Source organism: Sciurus carolinensis, chromosome 8 (assembly GCF_902686445.1).
Source record: "Sciurus carolinensis chromosome 8, mSciCar1.2, whole genome shotgun sequence".
Classification (NCBI taxonomy): Eukaryota; Metazoa; Chordata; class Mammalia; order Rodentia; family Sciuridae; genus Sciurus; species Sciurus carolinensis.
Genome location: NC_062220.1, coordinates 64674150 through 64695346, shown reverse-complemented (window position 1 = coordinate 64695346; position 21197 = coordinate 64674150). Strand labels below are relative to the sequence as shown.

Genomic DNA, 21197 nt, shown 5'->3' with positions numbered 1-21197 from the left:
TTATCTTCATTTAGGATTATTCTTAAGTGACATTTGGGTACCATAGTAATTTCTTATTCTGAAATTTAACACTGTATTTAATGTTTGGGGCTGCAAGTTAGTACTAACACCATGAAATTTTGGTTTGGTACAGGAGGAATTTGTGACCCTGGAAATTCTCATGAAAATGACATCATCTTGTATGCAAAGATTGAAGGAAGAAAAGAGCACATTGCACTGGATACCCTTTCCTATTCTTCATATAAGGTACAAATTCCAGTCCTTGTGCCAAATGCTCACCTCACAACTCCCCAGACAAACCAAAGTCAAAACCATGAAGACTATGCTAGATGCAGAAAATAAATCGCTCTTTGAACAGCCCAAGAAATTGCCAGGTTTTTTTTTAAGTGACATGGACATTTTAATATTCACTTTTATTTCTGATACAAATGAAAAATTAGATTTTATCAAAAGGAAAGAATTATAACCCATCAGCAACAATAAAATGGAACCAAATACTCTGACTGACAGTTATTCTTGTCCCCAGGAAAGCTCTAAATATGACTGTAATTATGCAGCCTTACAGCCTTGCTATCAAGCATAATGAGTATCTCTCCAGACTTTTGAGATTTCTTAGGTAGATGACATTGTAGCAGTACTGTTATTGTTACCTTTTCTTTCTTCTTTGCTAATTAGAGTGACTGAGGTTGACCTTTTTCCTTTGCTCTTTGGATATAGGACAAATGTTGTCTCTGGTTATTTGCAAATATCTTCAAATTCATGTGAGATGCTTGTTACAGGATTTCCAATTAAAATTATTTTTTATCATAGTAGATTTACTTGTACTGAGACTATACCCACATGCTTATTATTAGTCAGCTTTCTGTCCACATTGTTGGTACCACAGAACTTTAAAGAGGTTAAACAGAGCCAACACTAGAAACAACTGGAGAAAATATCCAGTATGCTCCCAAGTTATACTACTTGGGATTTCATAGTGAAGTACTCTTCATCAGTGACATGGTATGGTTATATCTCTCTGGTATCTGCATGTCTCAGACCAAATCAATTATGTAAATTATGTTGTAACTCATTGGCTCTGACTGTTTCTGCTTAGAGTACTATTTTCAGAATACCTATTTGGATAACCATTAATATCATACAAATCCACTTTTCAAAGCACTATTGATAAAGCCAAGTAAATGTCAAGATGCCTTTGTCTTGTGCTAAAGTAGATAAAATGGGTAAACATACTTTGATAACTTTTAAAAACCTTAGACCAATTTGTCTTTGAGCAGAGAGCCTAATCAATCACACACAAGGGACCTCACTTGTCTTCAATGGAGGGATTCTGAATCACTGAAACAAATGCTCCTTGATGGCATCTTCTACATGAAATAACAACAGAACACAAAGGACATTGCCTGATTCTCAGTAGATGGCAGTTATGTATTTAGTGATTACTAGAGAGAACCTAGGAGAATTCATATTGACTAACATAGGAAAGATTATGAGTGATTTTGGTTTCCTTTATTTGGAAGGTTCCATCTTTGGTGTCTGTGGTCATCAACCCTGAACTTCAGACTCCTGCTACCAAATTTTGTCTCAGGCAAAAGAACCATCAAGGACATAATAGGAATGTCTGGGCTGTAGACTTTTTCCACGTCTTACCTGTTCTCCCTTCTACAATGTCTCACATGATACAGTTTTCTATTAATCTGGGATGTGGAACACATCAACCTGGTAACAGGTAGGAAACCCTGTTTTGTGGGTGAACTAACTTAGTTAAAAATGAACATGCGGACTTGGCTGTTAAATCAGAGAATTTCTTAGTAGGCATGTAGCTGAATTTTTAATAAAATATCCATTAATAAAATACACATTTTCCCCAAAAGAAAAGTCCTTCAGTTAATACGTGGGTTATGATTGGGTAGATTTTAAGTAGGAATTGGCTTCATTCTAAGAGTGTGATCTTAGGAATGAGGTGTGTGCGTGTGCTGTGGCAGCCATCCATTACAACAGATTGCTAAGAGATAGAGATACCACTGAAAACAAGCTTGACCTCATGTTGGCTAAGTGACCCCCTAGTAATAGGCAGGGAAATCAATTAGCACTTCAAGAGCTTTGACTTCTCAGTTTCACTTGCAGAAGTGTTGCTGGGATCCTTTCTAAGAATTTTTGTGTCTCACATTCACAGGATGAAGTGACAGTGTGAGACATGGTAATTGCCTTGCCACCTATCAAATTCAAGAGCTCAGACTCAAGTTACCATTTGTTGTCCTTCAAACATAGTTTGTTATTATAGCAGTAATTTAACTGCTTGCCCTTTGAAGGCTGGTCAGACCTGGGTGAAAGAGAAAACAATCATTTAGTAAACAGCTGTCTTAAAGAAATTTCACACTAGTTCTAAAAATGTTTAATGTATTTAGGCAGAGATGAAAAATAATTTTTTTTAAATTTTTGCTGCTTTTGTGTTGTATTTGTTTTTGGTGTTACTAGTGTCAGCTTGGAGTTTTCTACTAACCATGGGCGCTCCTGGTCCCTTCTCCACACTGAATGCTTACCTGAGATCTGTGCTGGCCCTCACCTCCCCCACAGCACCATCTACTCCTCTGAAAACTACAGTGGGTAAGTATATTCTTTCCATGCTGCATAATGAAAATTAATGAGTAATATAGAAACTACAGCATTTTTTACCTAATAGATAAGGAATCTGACTTCTCCTTAAAAGTGGCATCACTAAGGAGAGAGAGAAAAAAAATACTTTTACTAAGGCTGATGCAAGATCACATTTAGTAAAATCCTTCATTCTTTATGTACTTGACTTATATTTTGAACTACATGAATTTAAATTCTAAAGAGCAATCCTGTGATTATTACCAAAAGTTTTACTGCCAAAATAAGACTCATGGAAAGAGACAGCACAGATAAGTAAAGGAAAGTTAAGTTTTGGAATTAGACCTGAGTTTAAATGTTATTCTGCCATCTACTATCTGGATAGTGACATGCATTCTCTCTGAGAAACTTTCTACTATTTTCCACATAAATTAAGGACAAGAAATGTATCCCTTTGGGAATTCTTGTAGAATTAAAGATGATTATGTGATGCTTGCCACTTAACAGAATAAACACTATTTACATAGTAAAAATATTTACAAGAACAGCAAAATTAAGCTGGGAAATGTTTTCTTTTTAGCCCCTTTTTAAATGTGCAGTGGCAAGGGATAGCAAAAAAATTTAAAAGTTATTGATGGTAATCAGCACCCCATCTATACACAGATTATTTCCATAGGTTATTTTCCATATCTAAGGTGTTAACAATGATGTAAACCTGATTTAAACATTACAAATATATAAATTTATATATCGATTAAAAAATAAATTTAAAAAACAAACATTTTATAAAAATAATGACTAAAAACAAAATAAATATCACTTGCTATGAAAAATAAACCCACTACTCTAGAATGATATGGGTGCTTTTACAAGTTGAATGCCTGTTTTAAATCTACATGCAAATTCCATAGGTGAATGTAAAGAGTTTATTGGCAAACTTTAGTGCTATTACAAGCACATAGAGATGGGAATATCATAAGCATATAAAATGGATTCAAAAGATGTGAACATAGTTGTGAAACTGGTTTTGTGCTAAATTTCTTGCAGGTGGAACCGAATAACTATTCCCCTCCCTAACGCAGCACTAACCCGAGACACTAGGATCCGCTGGAGACAAACGGGACCAATCCTTGGAAACATGTGGGCAATTGATAATGGTTAGTGTTTATGCCTGTCATAATCACATGCCATTGATGTGGAGTCTTCCTGTGCTTTTGTTAGTCAGCCCAGACTTAATCACATTTCTAAGTCATGGTCTTGTGATTCATTAAACGCCCTTTCTTCCTTTTCTCCTTTGCATTCCGTTAGAAACCCAGGGATGCGCAATCAGAAAAAAAGGCTGTGTAGTCAGCAATATTAGATGCTAGAATGTTTCAACATACACAGTCTAAAAATGCTTAAAGCCCTGAAACTCAAATTCACAGTTGATGACAAGGGATATCCTAACATTTTCTTTGAATGTTTTATGCAAAATTAACATAAATACCATCCTGCATATATTAAAATAAGACCCATTCTTCTCTTAGTAACTGCCATAACATCTGGAAGACTTATCTTTTAGTTGCAGACACTACACTGAAGGCAACATCATCTCTAAAATATAATAGTGAAACTTCTGCCTTCTTTTCAGAAAATAGTATGAAAGGAAGTTTTTAAATAAATTATTGATAATTCACATCATTTTAAAGCCAATATCACTTAGGACTAATGCACAATGAAATAAGATACTTGAAGCTGTATGGTTACACAACTAGAAATTTCTTATATTTGTTATTAATGGCCAATTCCATTTGATTTTTTATTCTAATTATGGATGGATTCAAAGATCTTCTATTTTCAGAGTATATAAATTTGACTGAAGGTTTATACTACAAGGAAGTAGAAGGGGAGGGAGACAAGAAGGGAAAGAGGGACAAAATGTCAATATTTTAGCAAACAGTCAAAGATTTGTGTCAATTTTATAAAACCTACACAATTGTTTAATGTTTATTTTTCCGTGTCTTAATCTTCTTTTGTTATTTTTGAATAACATAGACATTGTGAAGTTAATTACAAAACAAAGTTCTTTAAATTCAGGAATAATTTCAGGCAAGATAGCTTACCCATAAACCATGAATTCTTTCAAAAATCTATGTTCAAAAAAAAAAACCACTAAAAAGCCCACACTTTAATGATCCATGAGTTTTACAAACATAGTGCATTTTTAAAAACACCTAAAGTTGAATTTGTTAAAATGGAGTTTCTCCATTGATAGATTTTTTTTGTTTGTTTTTTGATTTTTTTGGTACCAGGGATTGAACCCCCTTATGCTTAACCACTGAACCACATCCCCAGCCCTTTTTATTTTTATTCTGAGACAAGGTGTTGTTAAGTTGCTTAGGGACTTACTAAGTTGTTGAAGCTGACTTTGAACTTGTGATCATCCTGCCTCAACCTCCTGATTCACTGGGATTACAGGCCATTGGTAGCATATTTTGCATAGCATTTTAATTACTGCACCTTCTAATGAACTCTAGGGAATAAGTATGTGTCTCTGGGAATTGGGATATGAATGAGTTTTTCCTACTGTCTTAGTTTTTAAGGGTTCTATAATGAACTTTTATTACTTTAATAATCACGAAAGAAGTTTTAAAACTAATAATGAAATAAAACATGAGGAAACTTAGAGTCCAATGAAGTATATATAAGCCTATGAGAAGAGTATCTCGGTTTTCTGAAGAAGGTTATTATAATATGACTTGAATCAGAAAATGCTACTCCACACCTCTGAGTTCCATTATCATGCTGTGAGTGTACTAGGAAAAGGTTGAGATATAGAGAACGCACATGGTTAGCAATGGTGTTGGATGCAAAACTTAGGGCAGAATCTCTTCAATTCTGTTATCCTGTGTGAGGTTTTCACAAAAACAGAAATAGTCTCTGGCTTCTTCACAAGGCAGACAGAAGATACACACTCCTTCCCAAGAGAAACGTGTGCTATAGAATTCCCCCTGCAACCTCCTCACTTCAATATGTAATTCCAGAATTATGCCCCATGTAAAGAAACACAGAGAAAGAAACAGTTCAGTATCATAAGTTTGTTAGGTATGTTCTTCCTTCACAATAGTCAGCTCCTGCTATTTGTAAAGAAAGTATGTGGGTACATTGCTGGTGGGACTGCAAATTGGTGCAACCACTCTGGAAAGCAGTATGGAGATTTTCAGAAAACTTGGAATGGAACCACCATTTGTCCCAGTTATCCCACACCTCAGCATATACCCAAAGGACTTAAAAATCAGCATACCATAGTGACACGGCCACATCAATGATCATAGCAGCTCAATTCACAATAGCTAAGCTATGGAACCAACCTAGGTACCCTTCAACAGATGAATGGATAAAGAAAATGTAATATATATAGATGGTAGAATACTACTCAGGCATAAAGAAGAATGAAATTATGACATTTGCCGGTAAATGATTGGTACTGGAGACTATTGCGCTAAGTGAAATAAGCCAATCCCCAAAACCCAAAAGTTGAATGTTCTCTTTGATATGTAGATGCTGACTCACAATAGGTATATGGGGAGAGGGGAAGGTGTGTGGAGTTTCACCAGATTGGACAGGGTGAATGGAGGGAAGAAAGAGGGAATGGGAATGGGAAAGACAGTAGAATGAATCAGGTATAAATTTCCTGTGTTCATATATGAATACACAACCAGTGTAACTCCACATGTACAACAAGAAGAATGGGAAGTTATACTCCATGTACATATAATATGTCAAAATACATTCTCCTGTCATGTATAACTAAAAATAATAAAATTAAGAAAAGTACATGAGCCATTATTCTGAAAATCTTCACAAAATGGAAAATCCTAGGGTAAATTGTGTTTGTTGTCATATTTTTATTTTTCAGCTATATTACATTAACAATAATAATGAAGAAAACTAATCTGTGCTTTCCATACCCTTATGGAAAGGGGGAATGTAAACTTGAGTCCTAATGACTCTCTACTTAGTAGGACAGGATGAAAAATTCTTAGTCGCTCTTTTTTCATTGGCTTGGAAAATCTTATGTTATTGATGATTTTGTTTTTTCACCAGGGAGACCTTTTGAACTATGGCATGTATGTACTGTAGGGCAGCCTCCAGGAAAACTCTGCACAGTGCAATATTCATCTTACAGGGCCTGGCACAGGTTCTATTGCAGTCACAAAACCGAGGGTGCTGGAAGGAAAATCCATACATTTTTTCCAGGCTAAAGAAAAATGGAGCCCCATTCTGATTGCTCAGTATTTGGTGTACAGTGAAGCCCATTGAAATGCATAGGGCAGGAAGGTGGCAATGGATACAGCCCCAAAACAGTGGTGATGATTAAAACCATATGGTGACATGCACTGTGCTAGTAACTCTTTTCCAAGGAATATCATTATCCCACTTTAAAGAATGGGGACACTAAGGCTTAGACAGGATGAATCACTTATCCAAAGTTTGCCTGGTGAAGCCAGAATGCAAATCCAGGATTATCCGACTTCTGAAACCAATACCTTTAACAAGGTGTCCTGCTCTCTCACCTCTTTTAAACCAGTCTTTTCCTTCATCAAGAGTTTTTCCCCCCCCATCAGCCTGCTTGGCATCTCATTTGAATTACTGCTCCTATTAATTGACTGCAGGGATTATGTGCTTCTAGGAGTATAGGCCACAGGAAAGTCTATTCTAAAATAGAATTGTTTAAATATTGAATATAGGGCAGAGAAGAAAGTGATAATGGATATTACCGGTCTAAAATTCGTTTGTGCCTGAAATCGAATACGTGAGGCGTTAATAACTATTGCATCTCAAATCCTGTTTGGTTTTGTCCCACTGTTGTGCTGTATCATGTGTTATTAATTGTGCCGATTACAAAAAATACTTAGTATCTTTAAATGTATAGGACTCTGAGTATATTGAGTCTTTTTCAGCATTCCAAAGATTAGAATGTAGGTTTGTAACATTGCATTGTTAGTCAAGCTCAGCATTTAGGGAAAAAGATTTGTATTATGGACAAGTCTTTATGCTCAACAACAGATTCTTAATTTCATACTCCCAGGGAAAGTGAATTAGCCTGTGTAACAATCATTTACAATGTTGTAGATTTTCCCCAAATAAGAATGGACTTTGTAGTTAAGATCTTTCTTCATTTTGTGATGTATCAAATTGATCCTTTGTGAATTCTTCATTTCTACCTAAAAAATACAAATGTTGTGGAAAGTTCAAAGGACAAACATTCAGTCTGAAATTGTTTTAGCAGAAGAGACCCCATTAAGGAATCCAAGTCATATAGTCCTATTTTCTTTAGTACAAAACATTAAAAAATCTTGAAAGGGTTATTTATGGAAGGAAAAGCACTTCCAGCAAGTTTGTAACCACGCACTTACCTTGTCACTTAGCACTCCATATGTCACCATGGATTCCTATTACCAAACATACAGGGAATGGGCCATATTTCTTGGGTCTTGCTTCACAGAATTGTACTGTTGGTGCTCTTGATTTTCCCAGTTATGTTGCCATCTTTTACATGGTTCCTTTTTCCCTGCAGTTTATATTGGTCCATCGTGTCTCAAATTCTGTTCTGGCAGAGGACAGTGTACTCGACATGGTTGCAAGTAAGCATTTGAAAATAATATGCATGCTTCTCTGTTTTTGTATACTTTATGTATCAAAAGTAGAGTCATTTTCATTTGTGTTAATATCCTTTTGTTGACTTTTGAGGTATTTTTAAAACCAAAAATAGGATACTCCCAATAAAATTTAAGTGAAATTTTAATGTATTTTGTAAGTTAAATTTAATAAATTTATACGAAGTTAAATTGTGAACAGATTTAGCATATCTCATGTAAATCTGTGAACAAATTGGAATTCATCATAACTTGATGGCTCTCTTTCCTATCTTTAGTTATATTCCTCTTCATAATCTTGTTCTAGTGTTCATGAGTCATATTTTGATTCCTAGCACACTTTGGAAATGTTTCAGTAAAGATAAAAATCAGTAATGATCCATAGAGTCAGTGCTAAAACAAATAGGACTGGGCCAAATTTAGCAGATCTGATAAGAAATTACATCATCTTTAAATATAACTTCATAATCTTATATACTTCTGAAAATCATTTGGGTCTTCAAAATGATTATTAAGTATTTTCTAGAACAGTGATGCTGATTTTGAAGTCTTAAACATCATACAATTTAATCATCACTAGTAAATTGTGCTATGTTCATAGCAAGTTTACATTCATTATGTCATTCTCATATTAATATTTAATTATAAAATATCCCAGGAATACCAGAAACACAGGCCAGCTTTATCATATAGATAAGTTAAATACCCTCAAACAAAAAGAATAATTAATTAATTGGGTAGTTAATACCAGAGAACTTAAAAAGGGCTTTGAACCCCATCACTTGGAAATTATATGCATGAGGCAAACACTTGTAATCACTGAGATTAGAGTGCCGGTTAACTTTTTAAACTATGTTTTGATGAATTTAATTAGCAAAAAAATCACTCTGCACATGAAAATGTTTTGTAAAGTATGTAAAAAAATGAAAAGTTTCTGTTTTCATTTCAAAACAGAATACAAATCTCCATGCTTTAAAATAAAACTACCGGCTCCCGCCCCAAACATTGCCTTATTAGATCTATGAAACATTGACTGATGTTTTCTTCAAATCATATCTTCATCCATAATCCAGAGCTGGACATCCACTTATTTAATGCAGTTCAAATAAAATTAACAAGAAATAAATTCAAATGGTAGTTTTGTGTTTTTGGATATTATTCTTTTTGACACCATTATGTTACCTGGAATAATCATAACTTTTCCTTGTTCTGAAATTTTACAAAATATTTTCACCAGTTGGAAATTGAGCTTTTTCCCTATTCTGACAAGCTTTCTGTAACATTCATTGGCTTTCCACATTTGTGGCTGGGCTAAACATTTGACCACTGCCTCTTTTTCCAGAAATATATGCCTTATTGAGTTTGAGCAAAATTGAAGGGGAAAATGTTATATTCAATACCACTTATTTCCATTAAGCAGATCCTTGAATATGGGGTCTCTGCAGCTGTTTGTTTTTCTCCACACTGTGCTCCCCTCATTATTACAGTTAACTGCTACCAGAATCCCACCCTCTTCTGCTCCCCAACACTTTCCTTCCTGTCTGCAATCCCAGGCCTGGGTTTCTAAATTGACAATTCACTAACCTGAGAGCCTAACCCTCTTAGAGAGACTCTTTTATGGGGAGAGACAGCACTGGAAATCCTGCCTTCCATGTATCTCAACAGCGGAGGCTTTTTTCCTGACATACAGAGTGAATATAATGCCATATTTAAGGGTGAGTGGATGAACCAGCAGGGACATATTTGGAGTCAGAGATTGCTGAAATCTCGTGTATGCTGCCTTACTGTTCTGGAAAATAACAGCTACAAAGGTGGGTTTTTTGGGTTTTTTTTTTTTTTTTTTTTTTTTTTTGCTCATTTGTTTTAATTTTAAAATACAAATGGAATGCTTATCTGCATTCTTTCCCAACTGCATAATCTTTTATTAAAAGTAGACTATCAGAATCACTAAATAGGAACTGACTCCAATGTGCTTCATCTTATATAGTCACCAATTTCTCCCAATCACTAGTCCTAAGAAGACACATTTAAGGTACATAAAAATCCATTTACCCTGAAATAGATACTCTGGCAATAGATGGTCTGGTTTGGGAGCACAAATTCCAATTTATTATCATGGTAAGACACATTCAGTTTCCTGACTTTAAAATGTGACCAATTCAGCAGATATTTTTTTCCTTTTTGGAAACTACTTGATTATTTATCCAGAGTCAGATTATGTCCATGAGATTACATGTGAAAAAAAATAACTGTTTGAAGCTCATTTACATGTTCAGCATATATTGTTTTTCTTTCCAACCCCTTTCCTCAATGCTGTTAAGATGTCAAGACATCCCACAAACTTAATGCTGCAGTAGTTCTTGGCATTTTATTCTTTGAAAATCTAATGAAAATCCAATACACATATAAAATTTGGCATTTGATTTCTGCACGTTCCCATTTTACCTGGACCCTGTGGGAAGCCAATGTGGACCCCAGTTTCAGTAGCCCTGCTAGAGAAGTATCCTCTGAGTCATACCATAGTTATCACTTCATTGGTGCACTTGCTTTACAAAAGGTTTTTTTTAGACTAGAGGAAGTTTGAATGCTTCTGTGAGAATCCTCTACCCTCAAAGACATGAATTTCATTTTATAATTGGTAACATTATAAGTGTAGTGAGAAAGAAATAGTGCTGTAAAAATAAAGGACTTGCTCTGTTCCAGAGACTCAGGAGGCTGAGACAAGAGGATCAGAAGTTTGAGGCCAGGCTCAGCAACGTAGCAAGGCCCTAAGTAACTTAGTGAGACCCCATCTCAAAATAAAAAATAAAAATGACTGGGGATGTAGTTTAGTGGTACAGCACACTTGGGCTCAATCCCCAGTACCCAAAAATTAAAAATTCTTTTTTAAAAAAAGAATTTGTAATTAATTCCTGATGAGTAAACTCTTTAAAATATAAGGAGTTTCTGATATTCAATTATTGATCCATCTGTGATGAGGTTTTACTCACTGAAGAAGACTCAGAGAACTCCATATATATTCTACTCAGTTAACAAAAATACAGCACATTCTCCCAGCACAAGCAAATTATTGGGGGTGAGAGGGGAGATAATTTTCTTTTTCTTGAAGCACCCCTAATTTGGGAACCCACAGAGAGGCAGCACAGTTCTGCAAGGGACTTCTAAGTCAAGGGTGTGCACATTCTCTTTATAATATCAATCTATGTCTGAAATGGTTAATAATAGATTTATTTTTCAATAATTTCTAAATATTTACAATAATTCCTATTATAATATGTCTTTTGCATTTGTCCTTAGAGGAAACTTGTTCTAGGTATCGTATTAGAAATATTTTATTTATATTATTTTCTTTATTGTAAATTTAATGAGCATTGTAAGTCTACATATATATCTTTTTTCATTTAATGTTTTAATTTGTTCTAATTAGTTATATGTATGTATCTTTACAAAGATTTTAAGTTGTAAATATGCAGACTGTAGATGCATTTTAGATAAACCAGGGCACTGATTGAAGTTGAGTACTGAATTATTATTTTAATCATACGCTTATTACAGCAGTACTTTGCGAAGACTATATTCTTCTGGAATATTTACAATCAATCAGTTCTTATCAAGTTTTCAGATTCGGTATTCTCCAGAGACTAATGAGCTTCTTTTGCCATTCAATCAAATGCTAGCCTCTGGACTCCCTCTTCCCCAAAGTAGAATGAAGACTCTCTGAAAGAATCAACAATTTAAGATTTAATTTTACACCGTATTTCTTTCAGGTGTGATCCCGGTTTTTCTGGCCCAGCTTGTGAGATGGCATCCCAGACATTCCCAATGTTTATTTCTGAAAGTTTTGGCAGTTCCAGGCTCTCCTCCTACCATAACTTTTACTCTATCCGTGGTGCTGAAGTCAGCTTTGGCTGTGGTGTCCTAGCTAGTGGTAAAGCCCTGGTTTTCAACAAAGATGGAAGGCGCCAGTTAATTACATCCTTCCTGGACAGCTCCCAATCCAGGTGAGTGAAGGAGGGCTGGAATAATGCAGAAACCAGATGCTAATGTTGAATTTACATCTCTTTCAACTTACATCCTTTTTTCTTTTTGGCCAACATATCCATCTTCCAATGTTTTAACCAGGAGGGAAAGGAGCTTACAATTTATTTAGAGTTAATTTGTTCCAGTTTTTAATAAATTAGAGGGCTTATCAATGACTTTGAGATACTAATGACTGACTAGATTTTTTTAAATATGAGATGTTCGAATCAAAACTGTGTTCTTAAGCCAAAGGCTAGTTAATTATTCATGTAGTTTTATTTATTTGACAGCTTGCAGAGGCTGATTAGATTTCCTCCACATCTTCCCTTCCCCCAGTGCCTAATAAATAATGCAGTAAAAGAGTGATTTGGCATTTTAACTGTGTGTACATTAGTACACAGTATACAAATATGTGTGAGCATACAGTTATACTTTTATGGATTTATCTGTATTTAAAATATGCACATTGATCTCATGTACACATATTTATACATCTCACAGTGACATTTTATAACAGAGGGATAAGTGGAAACCTACACCTTGCAGGTAGTTCATTTAAATTTGTTTGAAATTCTTTAAAAACCAAAATGAACATTATGGGTAAAAATGTTTATGCATCCGCTAATCATAGGTAATTCATATCTAGGTTTCTCCAGTTCACATTGAGACTGGGAAGCAAGTCTGTTCTGAGCACATGCAGAGCCCCGGACCAGCCTGGTGAAGGTGTTTTATTGCATTATTCTTATGATAATGGAATAACTTGGAAACTCTTGGAGCACTATTCATATCTCAACTACCATGAGCCCAGGTATGTTGGAAGGCATTGGAAAAATGTGGTATCTCCTTCCTGAGGCAATCATAATTTAAACAGTTTAAGATTCCAGATACTTTTTTTCTATTGAGAGATGGAGAGATTGAAGATCGGTGGGTCTTGCAATAAAAACTAGCAAAACACATTCTTCTAATCTTTTTGTCTGACTGATTTCTGATAATCTGGAGAAAATTATTCTCATTTTGAAATGTGTATCTAAGGGAAGTATTTATTGTTCAGGGAAGAAAAATGGTTGGCACCATCTTCCTTATTCAACTATAATGTAAATTATTGGATATTATTTTAATATGGCATTAAATTATAAATACTATTTAACAAATGTTTATTAATTTTATAATAAATTATGACATAGTAATTAATAAAATCCGATAACCAATATGCTTCTAAATTTTGCATGCAGTGTAATTAAGTAATGAGTACAAAGAACTTTTCTAGCATGTTGTAAAGTCCCTAGCAAACGTTGGGTGTGAGGATATAATTAAAGCCCTTTCTTCAGGCTTCTTCTGTTTTCCTTTATATTTCATGACCTATGGACACAATTGTTGGATTTAAGTTTTGCTTGAAGGAAAGTCATCCTTCAATGTTAGCAGAGTCATAACCACCATTAGTAATAAATTTCATACGTATTTGAAAGATTCTCTCCCCTGCAAGAACATTAATTGAGAGGCTTACTGCAGTTCCTTTTAAAAGAGCAAGGGAAGAGGATGAGAAATCTCAAAATTAAAGTATTAAGTTAAAATATCACTAGAAGCAGTGAACACCGTGGTTGACACTCACAGTCGCATGTAAATAACTAATGTTGGCAGCCACCTGGCTGCTGGATAAACACCAGTTCCCTTTCTGGAAGAACCTTTTAATCATGGGAGATGAGAAGATGGAGGGCTTTCTTTATTCAGATTTGCATTGGCTTCATGGGAAAAGACAGAGGTCAACAAGTGGGAGAGAGCCACTGACATATTTTACAATTTTTGCCTAGGTCCACCCCTATATTTAAATATTTGCAAATACATGAGTACTTTTATTTTCATAAAAAATGAAGTAGCACATAACAGAGTAATTAACAACTATTATGACTTAAATTTTATACATTATAAAATTTTAAGAATTCACCAGATGTGTTGGGTATTTTCCATGTGTGTATAAAAATTTAAGGCTTAATTTATTTTTCTCACTCAGTAAAGATACATGAATCGTAAAAACACTTTATAGACTCTCCATAATAAACATTAAAAGAAAATTAAAGAAGAATTAAGGTGATGATGAAAACATGAAGAAAATATCACAATCCTAAGTTAACTTGGCCTAAAGCCCAATGTTTTCTGACAAGGATGGACAGCTGCAAAATTCAGTAATCAATCTATATCATGAAATTTAATTAATCTTTGTTGATATGAAAAATAATTACACATTTAATGTACTATTGCAAAGGTATGTTTAATCTTGCCTGCCATTTGACAGCAACATTTTTCTTCCAAGCAGAATCAAGGGGGCTTTTCAATATTAGGTATGTGCAGAGCTTGAAAGATTATGATCACAGAAGAGATTTTTTAAAAAAGGAGAGTGTGGTAGTGGTAGCAGTACACTTTCATTTTCTATATATATGTACCTTTGTCCATGAGACTCTTCCTCCCACCCCTTCTCTCTTACAACTATTAATAAAAGTTGATATGGCAGAAGTGGAATTTGATATATTCTAGATACTAAATTATATTCCATATGATAAATAATGCAAACTGTGGAGATTCTTCATAGGAGAGTTGAATATATCTTTATGCCTTTATTCATTTGCTGTATTTTCTTCAGTATAAACTGCTGCCTGTAATTGCTGTGAGTTCCATATTTTTTCCTTTATGCCATAATTGTTTGAAAATGAAGTGTGATCCATAAATTAGATATGCTAGCTGGCTAACCACTGTCACTCCTAGACAATTTCAAATAATTTGCTTGGCTAGGATTCAGCAAAAAAAAGAACCTTATCTGCATGTTACTTATAAAATTTAAAATCAAGTAATATATGTAAGTTAGTCTTTTAATTCAGACTGACTAGAATGTCTCACCAACTAATCAGTACTTTTACTAATGTAAAATATTGCTGTTAAGATTAAAATTATTCTAGATTTTCTTAATTATGGGGGTTTATATTCAGAAGTTATTATAAAATCAAATCATAGTTTATTTTTATATCTTGATTATTGTATTTGATCTCCTAGTTTCATCATGTCACCCAGTTCCATAATACATATAATTATCAAACATTTTTTAAAAGAAATTCATGAGCTTCTTCCCTACCCACAAAGGAGCGATTGAGACAGAGAATTGAACTAAGACTCTGGGTTCTCATCTAGTCATATTCTAATCAAATGGTCCCACAACCATTTTAACCAGTCACCAGGATATGTAAGAGTAGTGAAATCAGCCAACTCCCACTCCACCCCAAGGTGTGACATAGCAGGTAGGAGCAAGGCTCTAAAGCCAAGCTGCTTAGGTTCAAATCCTGACATTGTCACTTAAAATCTGCTTAACCTAAAAATAATTTTTAACCTTCTCATGCCTTTGGCCTTGCATCTCTGTCAGGGATACTGGTAAACACATTGTTCACCAAGAACTTGTGAAATCCTTATTATGTGCCAGGTACTGCACAAAGTACTAAGACATAAGAGTGAAAAACAGGCAAGAAAATCTCTGACCCTTGCTTTAAGGATATTATTATACCAGTTTCACATAGGAAGATGCAAAGCATATGGAAGTATCTCTCCTATGGTTGCAAAGTCATCAGTAATTAGGTTTCAGAATGAGGACTCTAACCCAAGAGTCTGATTATAGATGAAGAGTCTTAACTTGATCACTTTAATTACTGCTAAAATTTGCCTGGAAAATCTAGGTTCAGTTGTTATTTTTTTAACATTATATTCATTTTCATAAGAAAGAATATTAGCTACTTTAAAAATTATTACCAAAAAGAAAATTATATAATAGGGCTAAGTAAATTAAATTATTGTCAATACCTGATGTTTTCATTATTGAAGCAGTTTAAATATAACAATAATTTTATTTAGCTTTTATGATATTATGTATAAATACATGTACCTAATAAAAATATTTTTATAATAAAATGAAAATTAATTTACCTTAGTTTTACTCTAATAAATTCCATTAGTAAAAAAATTCAGCAGATTATGGAAAGTTTTTACAAGCCACAACTGTCTTTTGCTATGTCTTTATAGTTTAAGAAGTGTTTTAAAATTTATATTTCCGAATTTGCATATTGATTTTCCATTATTAAAACATGTGTTTGCTCATGCAGCAAAAGGTCTTACCAGACTTTTTTTTTTTACCAGTTTTTATACAACCAAAGGAGACAGTCATGTTCTTCTGTCCTATATATATCTATGTACAAATTATTTAAAGGAAAAAAGTAGATATTATTTTAATAAGTTTCAATATATAAGAAATTACATTCTTATACATGTCATTTACCATGGTTTTTTTAATACAATGAAAATATGAAAATCAATCTAATTTCTCAATAAATTCTGCCTTGGACATTGAAGTTTTTAAACAGTTTATTTCTAAGTTATCTCAACTAGTCACTTGTCTTAGGAAGTTTTTCTTTTTGCTAAGCGGCAAGGAGGGGAAAGAGGGGGATTACAGTTCCTTCAGCATGCATTTACTGCAAGCACCTCTCCTGGAGTTTAATTGTACATTGATGGAGACAAATGTTCCATTTGCTGTTTGTTTCACATCTCACCTGTGTGTGGATGTGAGCAGCATGGTACTGTGATTTATGGAGCTTTCAAGCAGATGTCATTGCTGTGGCAATTAATGTATGGTTCCTGCTGCTGTGTACAATAATTGCTTCTGGAAATTAGATATTATTCTTAATTTTCTTCCCCATTTGTCAGATACAGGTTTGTTGTCATAGCTGCCATGACACAGCAAGTGACCTACATGCACTTTGCTAAACTCAGGGAAATGAGGAAGTGCCATGGGTCCAGTCCCAAACTGTAAATATGTAACAAGCTGCCTAAGATCCTTCACCAAACTTCCATGAATCCTGCCACTTTGACCACTGTGTTGTATTGAGTTTGCTTTTTTGAGAGCAGATGGAATGAGATCACAGTCACATATGTGAATGGGTTTAAAAAACGTTAGAGTCAGACAAGAAATTGGACATCTCAAAAGAATATTTGTAATAGAACCATTCTTAATACTATACTACAGGGGGATAAAACTATCCTGCTGTATATATTTATATATTAAGACAACAAAGTAATTTGAATTTGTAACTTTTTTTTTCTCTCTTTAGAATAATCTCCGTAGAATTACCAGATGATGCAAGACAGTTTGGAATTCAGTTCAGATGGTGGCAACCATATCATTCTTCCCAGGGGGAAGATGTGTGGGCTGTTGATGAAATTATCATGACGTCAGTTCTATTCAACAGCATTAGTCTTGATTTTACCAATCTTGTGGAAGTCACTCAATCTCTAGGATTCTACCTTGGAAATGTTCAGCCATACTGTGGCCATGACTGGACCCTTTGGTAAGGATTTCATCATTTTATTGTTACAATTTACATTAGGGATTGGAACATAAGAATGATCTTCCAGTCCATTCAGCATTTAGTCATCTGTCCACAAATATTTACTGAATCACTTAGAAAGTTAATATTATGCCTGCAGGTAAAATGTCTTCAGAGGAGGACTGAAAACAAAATAGATAGATTTAAATAAATATGAAAATTTCATCTTCCTTTATCTCAAATTTTTATTTCCCACAATTGCATATAAAACTCTCTTCAATAAGTGCTAATAATGAGCCAGATATTGTGGCACCTGCTTATAACCCCAACAACTCAGGAGACTGAGACAGGAGGACCCACAAGTTCAAGGCCAGCCTCAGCAACTTAGCAAAATCATGTCTCAAAATAAAAAGGGCTGGGGGACTGCAGTTGTAGCTCAGTGGTAGAGTGCTTGCCTAGCACATGTGAAGTACTGGGTTCAATCCTCAGCACTGCATAAAAATAAATAAATGTGTCCATCTACAAAGTAAAAAAAATTTTAAATAATAAAATTAAAATAAATAAATAAAAAGGGCTGGGGATGTGGTTCAGTGGTTAAATGCCCCTGGGTTCCATCCCCAGTAGCAAAAGAAAAAGAAAAAGAAAGAAAAAAGAAAAAAAAAGTACTAATAATAAAAGTGACTACCGTATTCTCCCTTCATGGAGGCCCATGATGATCATGGTGAAACGTGAAATCACTCTCATGACTATTTTAACAAAATTTCTCATAAATAATTTCATTTTCCTGCTGTCTTATACAAAGTTCAAGAAGGTTTTTTTCAGCCCTGATTTATTAACTGAAATGTCCTTTTTATCAAGAAATATTGAACCAATGACTCATATAGTTAATGCCAGTGGGGTTTCAAGATTGTGGGATAGCCTATTAAAGGGAATACCCTTTATTTTTCAATTCCCCCATGGTCACATTGAAATTTAATTAAATAACAAATAGTAAATAAATATTTTCAATTGTGACTAGTTGCCAGATGATACAACAGTGATTAACTGGGATGGGAGCTGGCTATGTGACATAGGGAACTTCAACATGCCTCACAGAGAAGAAGACCTTTGGATAGTTCAGACGTTGGAAATGATACATTCTACATATTGAAAAGTGAAAAAGAAGGAGGTTCTAGGCATGTGGGGATCTGGAGGAAGAGAATTCCCACTAAGAAAAATGTGATACAAAGACCACCAAACAAGAATAACCATGGCCTATTCAAGGACCAAGAAAGGGACCAGTGGTGCTGGAGCCCAGGTATAAGATAACACATGTCCAGGAGGGAATTCACGAAATTTCAGAGGCCAGTTTGTAGAGTCTTCTAGGCCCAGAGATCCTGGATTAATGCTCAGATCTGCATGATTCCAAAATCCACAACCTTCCCCACTATACATACTACCCAACTCTAGTTTCCTTTAGAACTATAATCCTGATTGGGGAATAATTTTCCTAGAGATATTTCTTTTCTATTGAGTCATGGGCAGCCCAATTTAATTCCTCTGGATGAATCATGCTGAAAGCTATTCACCATCATTGTCTCCAGAGAGTATATCATAAATGACCCATCAGTGACCTTATCATAATTAGAGGTAAATTTTACACACGATTGCACAGAAAATTACCTTTGATGGGAATTGTGCATGTACAGTCACATCTCACACACAGCAGGCTAAAATTCTAGCATCGAAATGACAGCTAATGGAATGGAACTACAGCTGGTCACTTTTGCTGCAAGCACATCAGACAAGACAGAATGAAATTTCTGTTCAAAGTAGGAAAGGTTATCTTTTATGTTTTCAATTCCATAGCATCAGATGCTTGTTTTTATGGATGCTCTTCCTTCATCCTCTTGCCTCAATGGAAATTAAGATGTGAAACACATAGAAAAATATAAATATATAAAGCCCCAAATGCAGTTTATTAGAATATTATGCTTATAAAAATTTAAATTGACCTGAATTAACAGTAATTCAAATTGGTCACATACCTTAAAACATATTCCATTAGTTTGTGTATTAGGGGCTTTATTTCCTGGCACTTTTAATACAACAAAGAGTCCTATCATGAATGCAAGTCCTGTATCATGTTTATTTTCATAAATAGTTAACATCTGCTCAAATAAACTCCAAAGTTGCTGAGCATTTTAATTTAACACTTGGGTTGAATGCATGATAACAGCAGTTTAATTTCTGTGCTTTGATCAAAACCCTAAGAACAATATCCTTTCACACAAGTCTGATGAATATTCTTAACCCACCACTGCTTTAATTGGTGGAGATACATTTAGTTTGTGAAAGTACAATCACAGTAATTATAGAAAACCATGAGAAAATATAAATAATTGTACAATCCCCATGGGCACCTTGAGCAGCACCATAGGAATTTTATTAACAACAACATGTGAGCAATCAGGTTTGACTTTCTGATCTTCTCTGAAACAAAAAGGAGTTGTCTTGTTTGTGAAAAGACAGAGAGGAGACTCTAGCAGTGATAATGAGACTAGAAAAACACAGTAACCATTTTAATAAGGACATGAAACATGCTTACTGTTCATTTAAATGAAACAACATGGAAGATCTCAAACTGTTCCCATTTTCTTAGCCAGTGAGTCAGAATAAAACCCCTTTTAATGGCACTACTTTCTTTCTGCTGCTGTTGTCCAAAATTCAATGTGTAGTCACTTGGGTGATGTTTTTCAGAAACACATGTCCAATACTGAAATTCAAGGGATGATACTGACCAACTGTTTGTGATAGCCTCCTCATCTTAAAATAATTTGTTTTTTTTATATAAAATCTTTGAAGCATGTTATTTTATTAAGTAAAAATTCTTTAAACGTATTTAAATACGTGACCTCTGCCCTCCAGTGACCTTGTTTCTCTTGAGGGACATGTAGACATGGTCTGTACCAAATAGCTGGTATTAAATTAATTATCATTGGCTCTTCCCAGCTGCGAGTTCATTTGGTTCTCATTTTCTAACTCATGACTTTCCATGAGCATGGATTGTTGTTACCGAGAGCTTTCTCCAGGGAATACTTGGACAATTGCTTTTTCATTAGAAGAACTGTAGTCAATATGCTGTAAATCACTTTACAGCTTGTCATCCTACAGCACAGGTTTGTTTTTTTTTTTTTCCAGTAAAGAAATTAATTGCTTTTATTTCTTAAATAGTACTTTTCTTTCCTCTATACACAGTACTTGAAATCAGAACTTCTGTCTGCTTCAGGTTTAAAAATAAGTTTAAAACCTCTTACATATATTTTAAGATCCCTCAGGGAATACTTTTGATGGAAGTTTGTTAAAGATTATTTCTGACTAATACTGTTAGTGCTCATACCAAAATACATTAGGGTATCTTCCTCCTATCTAATAAATTAGCCAGGTACAACAGGTGGGAAGGATGTTGCTGTCATGTACAGCTTTGGTTTTAAATGTGTGCATTTTGAGGTGACAAGTGCATTAGAATTGGCAGTTGTTTTCAGGGTTGTGGTGTGGTATAAGCTTGGGCTTTGAGGCCATAGGTTTGAGTTCAAATTCAGGCACTGCC

General features: G+C 34.5%; 1 protein-coding gene across 3 annotated transcripts in view; it reads left to right on the top strand.

Moving 5' to 3' along the window:
* Reln (reelin) overlaps nt 1-21197 on the top strand; it is a 461189-nt gene that overhangs the window by 305547 nt on the left and 134445 nt on the right. For all 3 annotated transcript variants that reach the window (XM_047560479.1, XM_047560477.1, XM_047560476.1), the window contains exons 13-20: nt 134-246; nt 1521-1729; nt 2479-2607; nt 3643-3752; nt 8156-8222; nt 12002-12235; nt 12901-13062; nt 17393-17629. In XM_047560479.1, the coding sequence (XP_047416435.1) occupies nt 134-246; nt 1521-1729; nt 2479-2607; nt 3643-3752; nt 8156-8222; nt 12002-12235; nt 12901-13062; nt 17393-17629 (1261 nt within the window). The remainder of the gene's footprint in view (nt 1-133; nt 247-1520; nt 1730-2478; nt 2608-3642; nt 3753-8155; nt 8223-12001; nt 12236-12900; nt 13063-17392; nt 17630-21197) is intronic.